Source organism: Ammospiza caudacuta, chromosome 1 (genome assembly GCF_027887145.1).
Source record: "Ammospiza caudacuta isolate bAmmCau1 chromosome 1, bAmmCau1.pri, whole genome shotgun sequence".
NCBI classification, from domain to species: Eukaryota; Metazoa; Chordata; class Aves; order Passeriformes; family Passerellidae; genus Ammospiza; species Ammospiza caudacuta.
The window spans coordinates 42,493,788-42,513,109 of record NC_080593.1 but is presented as its reverse complement, the minus strand read 5'-3'; the positions used below and the strand labels follow the sequence as shown (position 1 = coordinate 42,513,109).

Genomic DNA, 19,322 nt, shown 5'->3' with positions numbered 1-19,322 from the left:
GACCCAGCTCCCTGCAGACCGTCGGATCGATGACACCGTATTTGCAAAACCGGCCCATCGATCCCACTTGGCAAAACGACTGATCGATGCCAGCTTGCTGGTAAGCTGCTTGCAGAACTACCTTCTCCCCGCGCCTCTGCTTTTCCGCCCACGCTTTTTTTTTTTTTTTTTTTTTTTTTTTGGCCTTTTTTCTTTTTTTTTTTTTTTTTGAGGGAGGAGAGACACGTTTTTGCCCCCCATCGGGGAGTCAAGCCCATCGCAAATGGCTTCGTTTCCCGAGTCCGACTTCCAGATCTGCCCGCTGTGCAAGGAGATGTGCGGCTCGCCGGCTCCCCTCTCGTCCAACTCCTCCACCTCCTCGTCCTCCTCGCAGACCTCCAGTTCCTCGGGGGGCGGCGGCGGCTCCTCCTGCGGGGGCCCGCCGCGGCGGCTCCACGTCCTGCCCTGCCTGCACGCCTTCTGCCGCCAGTGCCTGGAGGCGCAGCGGCACCCCGGCGCGGGGGACGCGCTCAAGCTGCGCTGCCCCATCTGCGACCAGAAGGTGGTGATCTCGGAGCCCTCGGGCATGGACGCGCTGCCCTCCTCCAACTTCCTCCTCAGCAACCTGCTGGACGTCGTCGTCGTGGCGGCCGCCGCCGACGAGCAGAAGAACGGCCGCGCCGCCGGGACCGGCCCCGCCGCGGGCTCGGGCGGCGGCGGCGGCAACAACCGGCACCACGGCCGCCCGCCGCCGGGGCCGCCCCGCGCCGCCGGCTCCTCGCCCGCCGCCGCCGCCTCGGCCGCGTCCTCCTCGACGTCGTCCTCCTCCTCCTCCTCGGGCGGCGGCGGCTCGGCCGCGCTCCTGCTGCGGCGGCCCCACAGCCGGCAGGGCGAGCCCCGCTGCAGCTCCTGCGACGAGGGCAACGCCGCCAGCTCCCGCTGCCTCGACTGCCAGGAGCACCTGTGCGACAACTGCGTGCGGGCGCACCAGCGCGTCCGCCTCACCAAGGACCACTTCATCGAGCGCTTCGCCGCCGGCCCCGCCGCCGCCGGCCCCGCCGCGCCTCTCGCCCTCAGCCCGCCCTACCCCGCCTCGCCGTACAACATCCTCTCTGTCTTCCCCGACCGGGCCAGCTACTGCCAGCACCACGACGACGAGGTGAGCGCAGGGAGGGAAGGGGCGGCTGCGCTCCCGGCCCTGGCCGGCGCCAGAGGGCCCCCGCCCGCATCGCCGGCTGCCGGGGGGCGGCGGGGCTGTGGGGACAGGCAGCGCTGCCCCGGCAGCGGCCGGAGCGGGGCGCGGGAGCCGCCGACACACCGGGGGAGGGCGTGCGGAGAGGCGGCGGCGTCCCGGGCGCAACCCGCTCGCACCGGGCGCTGCTCCGCGCCGCCGCCCGGGAGGAGGAGGAGGTGAGCCGGGGGCCCCTCCGCGAGGTGCGGTACCTGCTGTCCCGGGAGGCGGCCGGCGGAGCCCCGGTGTGCCCGTGAGCGGCTTGCAGCGGGAGCTCTGGGCTGCTGCGGGCGCTGTGTCCCTCAGAGCGGCTCGTCCGGCGCGTACCGAGGGGTGGCGGGGCCGCGGAGATGCAAGGGAAAAAGGTTTGGGGTCCCCCAGAGTCCCGATGCTGAGTTAAACTGGTTTGTGGAGTCTGCTTTGCACAGCCGTGTTCGGCGTGTAACCCACTGGAGGAAGAAAAACGAATAAATAGGGAAGGAAGGTAACTGTGTTGAGAAAAAGACGCCTTTTTGATTAATGAATTATAAATAAATAAAAGGCAGTAAAAAAGTTAGCAGAGATACTCACGCTTGCAAATGCCAGCTACATCTACTGCTCTTGGTTAACATCTTTTCTGCCTCTGTGGTGGCAAACATCTACTGATGCAAAAACAGGAACTTGCTTTACGTGGTGTTAATTTAAAACGCTTTGGCTTTGCAAGTTTTGATTCTTGTGACCCTAAGTATTGTTTCATAGATCTTAAAAGAGGCAGTGGCTTCTTCAAAATGTACTTGAAAGTGTCTTAAGTTTCATTGGGATAGTTTCTTGCTGTGATAGCTTGAAACTTGATTTTTCGTTTGAAGCGGGAAAATGGCGATCTGCTGACTTTTCCCTTTTGCTCTGGGGGTCAACGCGGGGGGATTTTGCTGGAATTTTCCAGTAACTGGTGTTGGAGGTAGTTTCCTCCCAAGATGAAATTGGACAGCACAAGGGGCTTCGGGGAAAACCTGCCTGAGGACAGGGGTGGTACAAGAGCTTCCTGTGGGATGCTTGCTTAACTGATAAACGAAGGCATTTCGCCCAGGGAAATGTGGCAATGCCTTTGTCTTCAGTTTTCAGGGACACTTTTTCTATCTCCTCTAATGTTGCTGTAGGTATGAAATAATTCTGGAAAGGTCTGGCATTTTGTGTTTCTTAGAGCAGCTAGTGGCAGAGGACAGACAGTATGAATTCTGTGGGAAAAGAAAGACCTTAAAATGACATTTGGGGGGCGTGAAGTGTGATTGAGGAACAATTAAGTTTTTAACAAAAACAAAAGCAACCCAGAAAGGTTTTGGCAGCTGAGCTGCTTACAGCTTTTTGTGATATCTCAGCATCTCCCTAAGAGTGGGGTTCCTAAAGCACTTGTGTAATACTGAATGCTAGACTGAAATGAGGCATGATCTTAAGACACTAGAAAAAAAAAGTCTTTCTGCATTCATTTTGGAGTATAACTTCGGTTTTGTGGTGCAGGCTAGAAAGCTTCTAGTTTTTGTATTCTCAGTAGGATGAAAGTTCTTTTCGAAGTGTGTAAAATGAAACAATTAAAGGGCTTTTGGCCATAATATAGCATATCCAGCTTCTAATGCAATGTGTTCTGAATCCACTGAGTAAAAGAGTAGCTGGGATAAGAGCTCCTAGGTATTTTGTGGACTTAAAATCTTAAATTGCAAAGGGAACAAAGGTATTCTAGCCTTGCCTAAACTGTACGGCTTTTCTAGAAGCAACTTCTGAAAAAGCTTAATTTATTTGACATAAATAATTTTACTTTCAACAGTGCACTCTGAAAAGAGTACACCTCTTAAAAGGATTGGGTTTGGGTGTTCCTGTGTCCTGTAGACCTAGAAATTGTTTTAAAACAATTAAGTATTTTCAAGCCTTCAGCTCCTGTTGAGAAAGGCTTTTATTCTGCAAATTAATGATCTACTACTGTTCTTGATTAGTGCGTTTTGGTGGCTCCTTAATGCGGGTGTGTGATCAGTATTTGCAAGTATTTATTATTCACTCGAGAGGAATTGTTTGGGATAGTCTGACTGTTGGGAACAGTTTGTCCTGTAAATCTTTATCACTTTGGCTAAAAATATGGGTGAGGTGTACAACTTTTTTTTTTTTTTTTTTTTTTTTCTGAGAAAGGGTGGCTGCAAAACTGTGAGGGTTATTGCTTGTTTAAGAATGCTATTTACAGCCTCATAAAAGGAACAATAATAGAAAGGCAGCCTTCCAGGAGAGTACTCAGTGCATCACTTAGGCACTTTGTTGGGCTAAGAGTGTAAAAACAAACCTAAAATGCAAGGCAGGAATGGTAGCCTGAAACTTTAATATTAGTAGTTAAAAACCCGGGTTCTGCTCAGTATGTGAGAAAAGCTGGTGGGCAGGATATTCCCTCTGATTAATTCATGCAGGTAAGGTTTGGGCATAGGCAGATCTCATCTGCAAGCTGCTGGAAGAGTAATTCTCTTAAATGCAGAGGTCTCCTTCCCCAGGATATATCCTCCTTACCCTGTTATAAGGAGTTTGACCCCCATTCCTGAGGGTTTTCTGCACAAAAGTTGTTGGCTCCTCCCTTATTTTGTGCCTCCTTGCCTAGAACATGATACTCCTGTCCTAATATTGCTACTCATTTGTTACCTTTCATCCTGTTCCTCTCTGGTCTTTCCACCCCTCCTTCTGGGAATCACTGTCCGTTCCCCATAATTTTCCCTCATTCCACCTCCGTTTTTAGACTCCCTCGAGTGAGAAGGGAAATAGCACCGTGGGTGGTGACTTGCTGGGTGTTCCAAGTCTCAAAACAAGACTACACATACACATTTGCCAGACAAGATCAGTGTAGTTGCTCATCCTCTTTATGCAGAGAAATGCAGATTTCAGCTCTTAACTGGGATGTGTCTGGTGTGTAGTCTCTTTTTAGTGGAGATGGTTCTGGTCATGGTTGAGCTGTTGACTCCTGTTGTGTGCTATGAGTACATAACAGTCTCTGAAACAGAGAATATTGACTGTTACAGTAGTGGCAGACATTAGAGAGTGGAATCCTGAACATTGCTTTCAGGATAGCAGTGCCTGCAGATAGTACAGTGATGCATGAAAGAAGGTGAACAAAACTGTGGGGTGAGGGGGAAGCAAAAGCCAATTCTTTGTCATGGATCTTCTGTTGAAATCCAGTCTGGTGGTTTACTACTGGGAACCTCACTGTCTGATGTAAAATGCTTAATTTCAGATGTTTTGAAGCATTCTACAAAAGTAACCATGTTACAACTCTGATAATTTTATTTTGTCTGGCATTTTTTGTGTGTACAGCGCTATCAACGCTACAGTAGCAACTAGATGTTATTGTTATAAAAACCAACTAGACAGGGGACTTGGAAAGATTTTACTTTAGTCTTACCCATAATTAAATCAAATATCCTCCCTGATGTGTCAATGTGTTCTTGATTGTTTCATCTCGGACTGAAAGAGCACCTCTGTTTTTCTTGGCAGGATGAATAGGCTGTAAACTAAACCTCCATCTTAGAAAATGTTGGAACAGCTGTAGGACACTTGGCTTGTGTTGATAAACTGAGTCAAGTGAGTTTGCAGAAAGTGGAAAATGCTACAAGTTGCAAGTTAAATAACTGGGATTTTCATTTATGGCAGAGCTCAGCTTCTGTGAGCTTGAATATCATTTCATGATAACAGTGGTGAATGGTCAAAACACTTCAATAGCAGACTTCTGACACTTTCTAGGGAAAGTGTGGAGTTGCCAAATTCAGTCAGCTTAACGGTGTATGACCCTTCTTGTTCTGATATTGCTCTACAGATTCCATTTTAGAAGTGGTTCATGGATTTACAAGACAAAACCCTGTAGCACCACAGCTCCCTCTGTTGCAAGAAAGGCTTTTAAAGATCTTTCTCTCCTTGCCCTTAAACACACTGTTGCTTCCTTCTCCTTGCATCATGTCTGTCTTTGGTCAGGGTCTTAACTGATCAGATTAACTTACAAACTCTTAAGTTTTTTGCCATGTCAGTGAGTTGCAGTGGTTCATGGGGCTGTTGGAGCATGCAGACAAGACTCACTAAAATCAGATTGCTATGTTGCATATATTCTTGGATTTCTTATCTTTTTAGATTATGACTAAAATGCATTCCTTCTTGTTATTTTACAGACTGTGAAAGATGCAATTTTTGGAGGCTTGCATGTGTATAGGGGAAAGCATTCAACTAAATAGCTGTCAGCTGAACTGAAAGCTACTTACCTGGTACCTTGGCTAAAGTTGCTGATTGAATTTATGTCTAAGCTCCCCTAATGTAGGGTAGAGCTGTGGTCTCACAATAGGGAGCAAGCACACAGGAGGTGCTTCTGTGAGCCAATTTAATTCACTTAACATGACAGAAACCTTTTCCCTTTTGCTAGCACTGGGATAAGTTTATTTTAATTCCAGGCTGAACTGGTATGAGGGGAAAGGAGGAATGGAGTGGTTAGACAGGAATGGTAGGTTAAATGTGGCTGCTTTTGTGTAATGGCTTTCCATGCTCCCAAATGCTGAGCTTTGCTCCCTGGTGCTCCCAGTGCCACCCACCCACGCGTCTCGCCAAAGTGGTTGGCTCATGCAGAGGGAGTATGCCCGAGTTCCCAGTTCTGCATCTCTTGCTCAGGGGTTATTTGTGTGAAACTGCAGTGTGTGGTACAGGCTCTTGCTGTTTCTCTTTGTAATGAGTAAGGTTTTTGCCACCTAACAAAGAGATTAAAAATTTTAGGAGTGTATCCAGAGGCAGTGGTTTTAAATGCGATGCATTGTGTCACTGGTGTTGTGACTGCGAGACCTTCAGGTTTAGAGGAAAAAATGTGCACATGAGCTAGAGAAATTCATACTTCCAGGGCATGTAGGAAACTGCATATAGATCTTGGTACTCATGCAGCCTTCATTGATCATACTTACTGTGTCTTTTCTCTATTGATATCAAATGCACATACAGGTGCCCATCTGAGAACAATGCTTCAGATTGGATTACTGACAGTTGTGTTTTCCTTTTAAACTTTTTCCTGATAAAGAAAGCAGGGTAGTGAGTTACTTTGTTCATATGTTCAAATGAACATTCATTTATGGAATGTGGATTTAACATCCTTAGAAAGATAAAGGGTTGGAATAATTTTTTGTTTCACAATATTTTTTAGCTTACAAATACTGTTCAGCTATCAGGTGTTAAACCTCTGGGATTATTCTGCCTTACCTTCCCTTTAGATGCCTCTTCACCATCACATCTTCAACTCCTGGCTCTTCCCTGCATGCAGAAGTCTTTTGATTTAACTCCTCCTCTTTAGGAAGAGAATTAAAACTTTTTGTTTTCAACAGCTTTAATACTATTCTGGAGAATCCAATGCCTCCTTGCTGCTTTGCAGTTGACTGGTGTTGAAATCCACTCACCATTTTTAGGGTAAATACAGCGAAGTTGTCAGGTTTTTCTCTTGGTGATAATATGATGTTGTTACACTACTGGCTTAATTAAACGTGGCTTCAGACAATTTTCAGTGAGTAAAAACTGGAAGAAGCATAGATGCCTTGGATGTTCAGGCAACTTTCATGGACTGTTTTTACTTAGAGCCTGTCTTTGAAAACCCAAGAGTATTGCTGTGTGTCCCATAATTTTGTGAATTACAGTTTTGTTAGAACTGATGCCTTGAAGTGTATCTTGTAAGTGGGAGAGAAGGTCTAGCTGAATTTTTGCTTCAATTTAGTTATGAAATTTTTCATCATGTGTAGCAGTTTCTCCTTTCAGCTAAATCTTCAGAGCATGTAAACATGCTTGCTAGACCATGCTTCCTTTAAGGAAAACTACTTAGTTCCTCTGTTTTAAAGTCAAGGAGGAGATATCATTCCTCTTTCAATACTGTCTTGGCCCAGTCTCTTCCTAGTTTTCCTCCCATACTCCCTTCCTTCCTGCAAAGTTGTTGGTGTCTTTCCATCAGGCAAAGAAAGAATCACGATGTGTTGAGAGCACAGATCTTAAGCTGCATGAACAATGCACTGAATGCAAGACTAATGTTACCACAGATAAGATATCACAGAAGGGGTTTATTGTCTTCAGCTGTAACCCACTTTCAGTAGACCAGTTACAGATACAGTCTTGGATCATAATTATGTAGTACATAATTTTTACTAATGCTTTTAACCTATCATTCAAAGTCTTTAATTAAAAAGTGTAGACATACTGGATGGGACTGGTTACTGCTTGGCAATCCAAGTATTGGTTCATGCGATGAATGGATGTCCCTCATCCAAAAATATATTAGGCATATTGACTTTGTTTCAGCTGTACTCTTTGTGGGCTCAGCTGCAGCCCCTTCCATGGCTTGTTTTCTTGTTTCCCTGGCTGTGCTTGAAGGGCTCTGTGGTGGGATGGGTTTGGTCCTCCTAACAAATTAGGCTTGTGCATCAGAATCAAGTTACAGAAATGGAACAAAAAACATGGTATTGCTCCAATTCCTTATCTCCTTGAGTACAAAAACTTCTTTACTATGTAATGTCACCTCAGAAGTTATTTTATTATTCCTCTTTGCGCTGCCATCTTAAAGAAGATAAACTGTATGTGGCGAAGACAGTAGTGTGTTTCTTGTCTAAAGTTCTTTTCCTTCTCATCTACTTGTTTCTTCCTCTGCTATCAACTTCAACAAAACAAATTCTTTTCAGTTACAGCATCCATAGCTGCTAATCTCTTTTAGCAACTAAAAGTGTTGGCCAGCTTTAAATGCTCTAGCTGTATAGCCTAGTATGAAAAAAATAAAAGCCAGTACCCACAGATGAGGCTCATGAATATATGTTCTGTGTTGTTCAGGCATCTTGGATACGTGTGCAATACTGACAGAATTAATTCATAGTTACATGTTCAGCTCTAAGAAATAAGAGCACCATTCCTGTTATTTCACTTGAGTGTGTAACATGCATTGCTAAAACCCCAGATGGTGAACTTGTTGGCTAGGATGATGACTAGTTAGCAGTTTCCTTCATATGTGGTTGAAATATTTTTGAAGTGACTAAGGCTTGAACTGGAAACTTCAAATGCTTATTGTTTTATGGTTCTGTATGCTTTGTGTGCTGTATGCCTCTGCACTGGTGCTGACTTGGAGAAAATGGATTACCTCCCAGCAGTAGGGAGGTGACTTGAGGCAAGCTCTAAACTTGTTGGACTGGCAGTGGGTGAGAATCCCTTTTCAGAGTTGGGTACTTAGAATTCTGGGGATTGTGAGATATGTCTTGAATGCTACAGAGAAAAGCTCAACTGAAGAAACATGTGGATTGCCTTGAAAACTCATTTCTAAGTAGACAAATTAACCTAACCAAAGCAGCTGCCCGTCACCTCAGCAGCTCAGTTTTACTCCTGTTTGTTTCTACAGTATTCTCTCTCCTAAGAGCACCCAAGCAATCACCAAGGCTGCTCTTATACCAGTGCTTTCCAGGGATGTGAGAACAGCAATGTTCTTGCCCTTTAATCTGTGCTGTGGGGGAAAAGGGTGCTTTAGTGAGCTAAAGGTGATAGCTGAATTTGTGTTGCATCATCCCTCTCGTGTTGGTTAGTCTCCATGCATAACCAAAATATTTCAAGGTGTTCTGTGAAGTTTGCTAAACCCTCTTTTTCAGTTGGTTGCTTGTATTACATGCCCCCCCCCCCCCCCCCCCAATTTCTTTTGGGGATAGCCAATGTTGTTAAACTACCATCTACTGTAAATATTTCCTTTTGCTAGGCAAGGTATTGTGAATGTACAGAACTCTCAAATGCTGTGTTTGGCTGGATTAAAACACTGGCAGGGACCTGAAATTCAGCAATCAAACTTCAGTGTGATTCTCGGATGGTGGTGCTGGAGCTTGTTGCTGTAACTTCCCCATGTCCTATGTTGTCTTGGGTTTTGTGGACTCTGTCTGGATGTCTAGGCACTTGCTGTCCAGAGTGGCTGGCATATGCTAAAAAACTAATGTTATACAGCCTTTTGTTCAGGTGCTCTTGGTTAACAAAGGGCAAACTATTATTTAGGGTAAAATGTCAGCCATCAAGCTTCAAATCCTCCCCTTTTCCCTCCCCCTTCACTTCAGTGGTTCTTTTTACACAGCTTTTCACACTGTCAGAGAGTTAAGTGTACAAAATAAAAATCCCTAGCCTTAAATATTGGGTGTGAGCAAAGCTTGAAAGCTGTCTGCATTACGGATGCCCTTAAGCTTTGTAATCCACCCTAGTGCTGCATCAGGGACTAGAGAAATGCTGCTGCCTTGTGTCAGGGTTGGTAGTGGGAAGCACCAGTGAGTGAGCCAGTACCGGCTGCCTGACAAGGTTACTCTTGCTGATCTTCTGTCACCTTGAATAATGCCATGTCAGGTGTGGAGGGTGTAAGGGACAGCTGCCAGGTAGCTCCTGGGGTCTTGCTGCTGCTGTGTCTTGCTGTGCTTTGGAAGTCAATTCTGTAGTTCCAGGATGTTTTAGTAAGTGCATGTGTATGTGAGGCAGAGCAGGTCTGTTACTTTGAGGAAGAACTTTTCTCAGAGCATAGAAAGAAGGAGCAGCATGCCTCCAAGCCTTCCTTTTTTTTTTTTTTCCCTTTAAAAACAGTGCTGGTAAAGGGTTAAATTCCAGCCCCCTGCAGCACACCCCGCCCCCACCGCTATATATGGTATGCCCAAAGGCACTGGAGATTTAATACATTGAAGTTGGAGCGTGAAGGGGGTCTGCAGCCTGCTAGACAAAGTCACTCAAATTTCAAGAATACTTGATCCATACAAGGATGTTACTTGAGAAAGGCATGGCTTCTCTGTTAAGAAACCGGTTGCCGAATGAGCCAGTCGGCTGAGTGTCCCAAACACAGCTTTTGTGGCTAGATGAGCAGATTGCAAACCAGATTTTCTTTAATCGGTGGCTGACTGATGAGCAAGCTAGCTGAAGTTGTTGTGAGACCCGAACAGCCTCCCCTCAGAGAAGTGGTTATTTGTAGGGGAAAATGAAAATTGTTGTTCCTCCCACTGAAGTGCTTGCAAGTTGTAGACATGATTGTGCAGATAATGATACAAGAGGATTCAGTTGAATTGACTGAATACTAGACTGAAATAATGGAAAATAATTTCCCCATGCTAGTTACTGTAGAAGTACCTACAGCGTTGCAGTTATGTCCCAACAGGATGTATTTGGTGTCAACTTCTGTTAAAGGCTTTTAAATGGATGGGAAAATATTGGATATTGGGAAGAAGGGAAGGACAGTTTATGGAAGAAAAAAAGATAAACAAAACCAAAATTATCATAATAAACAAATTGGTACTGGAAAGATCAGGTAGTGGTCTGGAGTGGATTCTACCCTGAAAGAATTAACAAGCAACACTAACAAAGCATTTGGGAATTGGAAAGGATGAAGTACAAAAGAATTCCTAGAATACTGAGGTCCCAGTCTTTCTAGTGCTGCTCTTGTATGTACTAAAATGGTAATGGTGGTAAGATTTAATGCTCTCCTTGCTTCTTCCTTTCTTGTACTCAATGCAGTTGTCATTGAGGGGGCAGATGTAATAAACCCCACCTCCCCCAATATCATGGAAGCATTGATAAGATTAGAATTAAGAATTGGATTAGAATTATATATGGTGGCTACTGACAGAGTTCCAAAAGGTAACTACATGCCCTCCCTTATCATGAAGGTGTTGTCTTCTTTCTCTGTTCCAGACAGTGTGTATTTTAATTGACAATATCCCATGGTAGCTGCTGCACTCTTCTTGCATTACTAACTTTTTCAAGGGCTCTGAGCTTGTTGCTGGATAATTAATGTATGACCCCTGAGCTTTCTGTTGCTGAAGCATGGCTCCCTTACTTGAATTACTCTGTGTGGTGGTTGGTGGGATGGTTCTTAGGGAGGTTCATGGTGGGCAGTCCCAGAAGGCTGGGCTGAGTGGCAGCAAGGCTGAAGTGTCTCGAGCTGACTTTTGCTGCATAGCTGGCAATTTGCTGGAGGGCTGTCCACTCCAAACTTCCAGTCATTCCTGAGATGTGCTTTTTCCATTTGTATGCACTTCCCAATGCATACAAATTTGATAAACTTCCTGAGTTTTAGACAATTGTGACTTGTCAAAACAAACATGACTTTATCTTCATGCTATTGCTTTTCTGGCAAAGGTGGAATTATCCCACCTTTGCATCTTGTCAAAAGTAGTTCATTACGTGCCTCTGAATCTGAACTGTTCCTCAGGAGCAGTTGTGTCAAGTCAGCCGAATTTCTTTGTCTCTTACCAAAACAAGTGGAAAGCCTCTAAGGCAATGTTCTGCTGAACCTGATGGGGTACATGTGGGCCCCTCATTCCAAGTGGCTTATTCTTCAAATAATATTTCCAGGGAGCAGTTGTATGCCTTGATGCTGTTCCATATTGGTGCATGGTTAGTGCATGTTGGTATATTGTAGTAACAATTGAAAATTCTTTATAATTTAGGAACCTCGGTCTTCTAGAGAACCACTAGGGAGATTTTTGCTGGAAGTGATGAAGCACTGCAGTTACAATTAATACGTGTGCAATTCATTTCCCCTTGTAGGAGGCTTTGGCATTGACTGGGATATAGGTAAGGTCAGCATATCTTTGCAAAGACTGGAGTAGTTGGATTCTGTGGCTGGCCACTTGAGCTTGTAGTGGCATACTTGGGCTTGGCTTAGATCCAGAGGCTCTTCTTTCACTGGAACACTTCCTTGTCAGTCCTTTCATTTCTTTTCCTATGCCTGTGAGCCAGTGAAGGGAGTTCAAGTAGTACGTGATTACTGATAGTCTTTACTAGTGCTCCTATGTCTGTCTCTTGGCAATGATGCCAAAAAACTTTATACACTGTAAGAACAAATGGGAGAGCCATAATTTAAAAATGCAGGTGTTAACATGTGCCTACTTTCACAAACTGCAACAAAAAAAACCAACTTGAGCCATTTTTAAGTTAATAGTTTCATTTCATATTTCAGTCCTTAGGTGCAAGCAATTAACTTTTTTTCTTCAGAGAGTACCATGATTTCTGTAGTTGTAGAAGTTATTTAGAGTGTTAAACTACTTATAGCTTTATTTTAATTGGTTTCCAATTTGCTTGTCTAGCTGCAGAAATTTTCTGAGGAGGAGTTAGTCAGCTGCCTTATTTGGCCACCAGTTTCTCAGAGTGAAGTCATGCCTTTCAATCAACATCCTTGTAAATACAATTCATAGCATTTTCATTCTGTACATGATATCACTTCTGACACCTGTTCTTGATGTCAGCCTGTTCCATTCAGCAGAGAACAGGGGCTGCTAAGGAGCTTCAGCTGATGAAACTCCCCAATGGTGTGTACCAAAGATGTATTGAAGGTCCCTTTTTCTGGTCCAAACCTGTTCATCTCCTTTCCTTCCCCAGCTCTGCCTTAAACTTAGGGAAGGAAGCTGAGCATGGATACTTTGAATAAATTTTTGGTGAAAGCCATAGTTGTGCATTTCATTATAAAGCATTCTTGTGACTAAGCATGTCACTTTTAAAATGTCATGGTTTTTGGTAGTGCAAGTCACTGTGCAAATGTGGAACAAGTGTTCATTCCTCTCAGCAATACGCTTCTGTTGCCATTCATTTGTCTTCATTATATATTGTCAGTGTGTGCATGTAAACATCATTTTTATAAGGTATTTATGAGGGTTTGGCTAGCATAATAAGACCAACTTATTTTCTCCTCAATGAAGGATAAATCTTGACAGTTAATCAATCTAGGAACAATGTATTGAACCAGTACCCTGTCAGAACTGCTGTTTTGTCTTCACCAATGTTCAAGACAACTATTTCAGAAAAAAAGAAAAGGAAAGCTGTTTAGAATGTATTTTAGAGTAACTGATCTACAAGGTGTCCTTCCACTTAAATTTTTAAATTATCATGGGGAAGCATTGATGGTGTCCTGTCTTATTTTAATATTAGTTTTTTAATGTAAGCAACAGAAAAGAATCATGGTCTCAACTGAAAATACCATCTAATGCATGAAATTCAATATGATCTTGTCTATAGGAGAACACAATATTTTCATCAATGTGTTTGTTGTTTGAATTTTAAATTCATTTTAACACCATCCCAGGAGGAAATATAAAAGGAAACACTTTTCACCAGCTAGGGGATAGATTGTAAAGAGGAAGTGTTGCATATCAAAACAAAGACCAAAATTTAAAAAAAAATAGAATAGTGATACCTCCCAGCTGAGATCACTGTGTGCTATCCAAATGTGCTGTCAGCAGGTGAGAGACTCACTGACATGAAATGCTGTCTTGGAAATCTTGTTTCTTTAATCCAGTTATTCCTCAGCATATGAGAACAGTATTATCCTCATTGCAGAATTCAGGTTCATTTGTATATGGCTTGTCTGGGATGGAAATCAGACAAACTATTTGGGATAATGATAACCTCCCTCATTATAACTCTTATCTTAATTTTCAGCTTTTTTGCAGTTTATTCCTCCCTTTGAGAACAATTTTCTCATTATTTGTAGTGGTGTATGATTTTGCCCCAAAGCTTCCTGGTATGAATTTTTTTCCTTAAGATGTTATCCACCTGTGTTAGTGGATCCAGGTTTTGGGTGTAGATGGACAGCTTTCCATTTGGCTCCCCTGGCAAAGATACTTTGACAGACAGCTACATAGTCCCTTGCTGAAGGAGGGAGGTAGTAAGGGGAAGTAATCCAAGGTGACTGACACAGCTCCAAATCTAGTAACTTCTTTTGGATGCACATGTTGTAATAAAGTAGCACAAGTTTTTTGAGTGGTGTGATGTGAAATTATATAAAATGCTACATTTATTATCTAAGAAAGGAAACTCCTCTTCAGAAACTCCTGTCTGGCCCAGGAAAACTGTTGCTAGTCATTGACTAGGAACAAAAGGCTGTTGGTTGTTGGAAGATACTTTCCTAGATCAGTAAGAGTCAGAATATCATGGTGTGTCTTGTTTTTCCCCATTTCATGTATCTGTTTTTCTCCAGGCAGGGGAGACATTCCTGCCAAATATGTATGCCATCTCTCTTGTTCTGCTACAGCTAGGTGGAAATGCTTTCAGAATGAAAGATCTTTGCAAATCAAAGTTTAAACAAACAAAAAGGAACAAAACCAGCCAAAATAAATTCTCAAAACACCAGGTCTCATGTGGTCAAAGAAGCCACTTCTTGGAGTAAGCTGGCTTGTTTCATGTTTGATCCCATATGGAGTTACGGAGGGAAACCATTCCTCGAGTGCTTTTGTTAAATAAAGCTGTTGCCATGAATTAAGCAACGCTGCCCTGGAATGTTTCTGATCATGGTCTTGCAGAGCTTGTGACCTTTGCACTGAACATGTGAACTGAAACTTCATCTTCCAGTGTTCAATAACCATGTTAAAAATTCAGAGGTGAGGCAGTCTTGGGATTTCCTTAGGCTAGCTTAAACGCCAAGTGAAATTTAAGTACCGATTTATAGTGTTACTCTTCCTTTTTTTTTTTTTTGTGCTAAGTCTGAGGTACAATTTTTATTATAAACCTGAAAATTCTTTGTCTATGCAATCATGGAGGTCTTTTTAATTGATAATGTATTAAAATCCTTTCATTTATAGAAGCCAACTAAAGCATTAAAATATTGCCACCTTCTTGTCTAGATGCATTCAATTACTCTCTAATTAGAATGTTTGTAGTAGTATACTACTACTGCTTCTTAAGGCAGTTGCTTTGACCAGGAGATGGTTGTAGTCCCTGCAGAGAATATTCATTTTAACTGGGCTGCAGCTGAAAGGGGCAGAGAAGCAGTTTAAAAAGTGTGCCCCTTGCAGTCCATCACTTTGCCACTGGACTTGCTACCCAAAGAGAATGCTATTAACAATCAGTCTTTTTCCTGTTTACCAGGCAGGAACACTGCCACCTCTTGGCTACTCAGCATCCTGACCTTGCTGAAAACTCTGTTGGTTCTTGTGGTGTTTTCTGGTGCAGTGTTCCTGAATAATTAGGTGGTGGTGTAGTGAAAGCCTTAATATACCATATTGTATACTTGAGATTTTGTATGGAGATCCTAATAATTGTGGATTCTACCCTGGAACAAAAAGATGGAGTATTACTTGGTCAAGTGACTTTCAACTCTGACCCATTGCAGTATACATCCCCTAAAAATGTACTAGGTTAAGATCTATTTCTGCTCTCACTAGATTAGCTGACAACACAATTTGGCAACAGTGCTGGCATCTGAAAGTAATGTCTGGCACAAAAGAGATTCAGCCTTTATGCCATTAAAAGGGAATTGACAAAGTATTTTCTACTGATCTTTATTTGGTTTTGGTCAAAGCTATGTGTTGATCAAATGGTCAATTCTACAGCTGGGGAAAAAGGGCTGTGCTAGGTTCTGACCATGTTTCCAATATCAACTTTAGTGAAGCTGGCTTGAGAAATAGTTTAAATTATTGCAGCTTCAGGATTCACGATACTGTGGAGGTTATAACAGTTAGCTGTTAATTCCAGAATGCTTCCCAGTTAGGCGGGAAGTTATGCCTCTACTCAAAACCCTTTTCTTGCTGTAAGCAGCTTTGTCTGTTTCTGTAAACATCCAGTATTTTGCTGGCCACATGTTTGTCCGATTGTGCAGTGAATTTAATTCTCAAGAGGATGCCTAGAAGGGTGACTTCTTCAGCCCAGTTAATGTGCCACAAACAAACTGAGCCTTGATGAACACCCCCAATGCTGGCTTTTTCTCTAACAAGCCAGCCCAGTGAGTGCTGGGAAGAACTCCTACTTAAACCTGCCCATGTGAGAGAGAAGTCTGACTTCTCTCTCTCTGATTTCTCTCTGGGAAGCGCCACTTCTCAGAGGATTTTTCCTGTAGAAAATTCTGGTGCAAAGCAGTGGCACCCATAGCCCAAAGGGCTGTAACACCAGCTGGTGCAATCCCCACCTCAAGCAGTGAGTTTTAGTGGAATGTAGAAACTTGAGAGAGAGACAAGGTGCTTACAGAACATGAGAGGACTTCAGTGGTTGAGTGGGATTGTCAGGATGCTAACAACATCCTGACTCCTATATTAGCAACTGGAATTAATTTCTGGATGTGTAATTTAAGCTCCATAACAGTAATAGAGGATCTGGGTTTCCAGCATCTGTTCATAAATTGCATCTCAAAACCCCTTCTCAAAGGTGGTCTCCTTCCTACACCCCCTACCCCAGCCCCTTCAGGTGTGGGGGCAGGAGGTCATGGTGGGGAAGTGGCTTTGTGCTGCTGTATCCCTGTTTTATGCACATTTCAGAAATTAGGCAGGTGTAAATCCAATTTCCTGTGAATGAACTTGCAAACATCACTTCTGAGATGGTGCATTGGAGCCTCTTGTGGGGGGAGACTTTTATAGAAGAACAAGAGTGACTGGCTTGAGAAGGAGGGTAAGGAAGAGTCTGGCTTCCTCATCAGTAGGAGAGATGGGGGGCTTGGCGTGCCAGTCAGTATTCCAGTGGCTCTTATTCCACTTAAATAAATTACTTATTAAAAAAAGAAAAACATGGACTCTTCTATTACTGCACTACAAACTAGAAAATAAGCTGCAGAGCTTTAAAGACCTTCTGTAGCCATAGCAAATGAGGCTTCACTGTGCAGGCTATATGCTTCCTTCTTGCAGATCTTAGTGAAGTAACAGAAAAGGGTAAAAGTTACCGTACAAGCTTTTTAAGCATTCTTGTCTGGCTTTGTGAATCAAGGTTTAGAACCGCTGAAATTTCATTATTGTATTTAAATGACAAGTAATTTCATAGTCTAGAAGTTAGTAAAATATTTTTGTTTAGCAGAAAATCCTCTATGTTGTGTTCAGTTTTGATGGCATACAGATTCAAGGTGTATTTTGCTGGTGCTGTGGCATTATTGAAAATACTATTTGGTGCCTATTTTTCAGCATCCTTATTAGTGTGGAGTCAGTTGTGCTGTATGAGCAGCAGTGATGGATTTTTAAAATGGAGGCTTGTTGGAGGGAGGGAGGATGGGCAAATACATGATGTGTCTAAAAATTACTGGAAAACAGTAATTTTCAGAAGTGTTTCTCCAGTGGCAGATTCATTAGAATAAAATGTTGACTGAATAGTTTTGACTAATTTGTGATAAAAGTGAACAGATAATGGAAATTTCAGGATTGCTCCCGGCTATTATGATGGCTAAGTATTTTGCATGGAAGAACAAAAACCTACCTTAAGGATTTTTTTTCAGCCTTTTTGACAAAGCTTAAGAGTTTTTAACATCTCAAAACATGTTTGACCTCCCCACCCTTAAGCCATTTTGACACTCTTTACCATTGCATTTCAACAGGAAAGAAAGATCCTTTTTATAGCCAAATGGCTTCCTCCTTCTCTTCTGCCTCTTTCCCCTCCATCCCCCACCCCAGAGAGCCTTTCGAGTGCTCAGGCTTCAGCTGCTGCCTGGATACTGGCTACATCTGTCTTGTTTAGATGGTCCTAAGAAAAAACAGCACTGAATGTGACCGGAGGGCCAAAAACAAGATATGTTTCTTTTCAAATTTGAAAGGAAGCCCTGCACTTGCTTCTGCCTGTTTCTCTAAACTGTTTTTAAATCAATCATGGCTCTTGCTGGTAAATGCTTTCAATCCTGTCCCTCCCTGAAATGGCCAAAATCCAAAACATTTGAAGAAAGTCTAACGAGTTAAATATGGTGGTGTTCACAAGCCCTGTTTCCCCTCATACAGCTTCCAATTTGATGAAATAAACTCTTTATGGGCTCTTGCTTTGAGACAACCATTGGGAAAAGTTTCAAAGAGCATAGTGTGGCTCTAGGTGGAGTTTGTAGGTTTGCAAGTCCATAAATACTTACACTGATGGCAGACTGGGCTTTTGTATTTGTGTTAAAAGGGACAGCATTAAAAACTGATTTTGGACCTAAGCAGTACTTGATGTTTTGTGGAGAAAAAGATGGTGACTGTCATGGAAAGAGTAATTATGCTGGGCAGATGGAGGACTGAGTAGTTCCTATTTTGGGGGGAATCATCTGATATTCTTAGAGTGCAGGATTAGGGCTGGAACAATGGCAATCTCTGCCAGTCAAGAATGGAGTTACAAAAATGTGGGGTCGTGGTTCTGACTTTTAAAGGTTCATCAGCTGGGTGGGGGCAAGCTGTGCAACTTGATCCTGTTCATAAAATTCAGCCATAGCTAAAATGGATTTGGCTCATGTGACAATATCTTGTTGCACAGAAAATAGGAGGAGACTGTATTTTTATGCATGAGAACACATTGGTTCGCATCACAACCTGTGTGTGTCTGGCTGGAGGTGCCAACTTTTGGTTAGTAGTGCCTTTACCACACTGGAAAATGCATTTTTATAATGAACTGTGGGGAATAGAGGAGAAACAAATAGCAGAAAAAATTGCTCTTCTAAGAGTTCCTATCATCCCTTGACTAAATAATGGCTGTTGCTACTTTTATTGGTTAAGAAACTTATTAGCCATTTCATTTTTATTAGGCTTATACTGCAAGTGAATAGCTCTGTGTGTGAACTCTATTTTAATGCTGTGATGTTTTTAGTCATGAAAATAAGTGTGTAGGAGATGCGCCCTAAATAGTTGGCATGTTACTGGTGTGACTTGGGTGTCCAGGAAGCTTGTCTTTTAAGTTTTGGGGGAAATGTAGCTAGAGTGAAACTGTGTTTCATTGCAGCATTTCCTCTGTAGTTACAGTGCTTGAACTTTGGAATCCACTTTCCTGGCTTTCGTGTGGGGGAGGCAGAGCAAAATGGATGTTTGTGCTGAAGTCAGCCTGTGCACCGGGCTTTAGATAACAATTATTTGGTTTTTTAACATCCTTGTCTTTGGCATGTTGAGCCAGCCACATGGGGTTGTCCTGCGAATTCGCACACCAGGAGCAGGTCAGCCCGCTGGGGCTTTAATTTCCACTCACCTCGTGCTGCTGCACTCGTGGTTCTGTGCAGAGATGTGTAACCTCACCCAGCTCTCAGGTGGTTTTGGCTTGTGTTCTGGAACAAATACTCTGAAGCTTGGTTCTTGGATGTGTTGTAAGGACAGTCTCTACCTCAAGCCAGTCTCTTAATGCACGCTGCAGGATTTGGAATGGAATGTGTAGCTTACTCCTAGAACAAGAGGAGCACTTTTAAAATGCATTTCCTTGTGAA

At 43.2% G+C, this 19,322-nt stretch overlaps 1 protein-coding gene across 1 annotated transcript in view; it reads left to right on the top strand.

Moving 5' to 3' along the window:
• The first annotated feature begins 262 nt into the window (after positions 1-262).
• Positions 263-19,322, top strand: part of TRIM71 (tripartite motif containing 71) — a 54,223-nt gene continuing 35,163 nt past the window's right edge. Inside the window, exon 1 of the mRNA XM_058818804.1 lies at positions 263-1,138. Within this exon, the coding sequence (XP_058674787.1) occupies positions 263-1,138 (876 nt within the window). The remainder of the gene's footprint in view (positions 1,139-19,322) is intronic.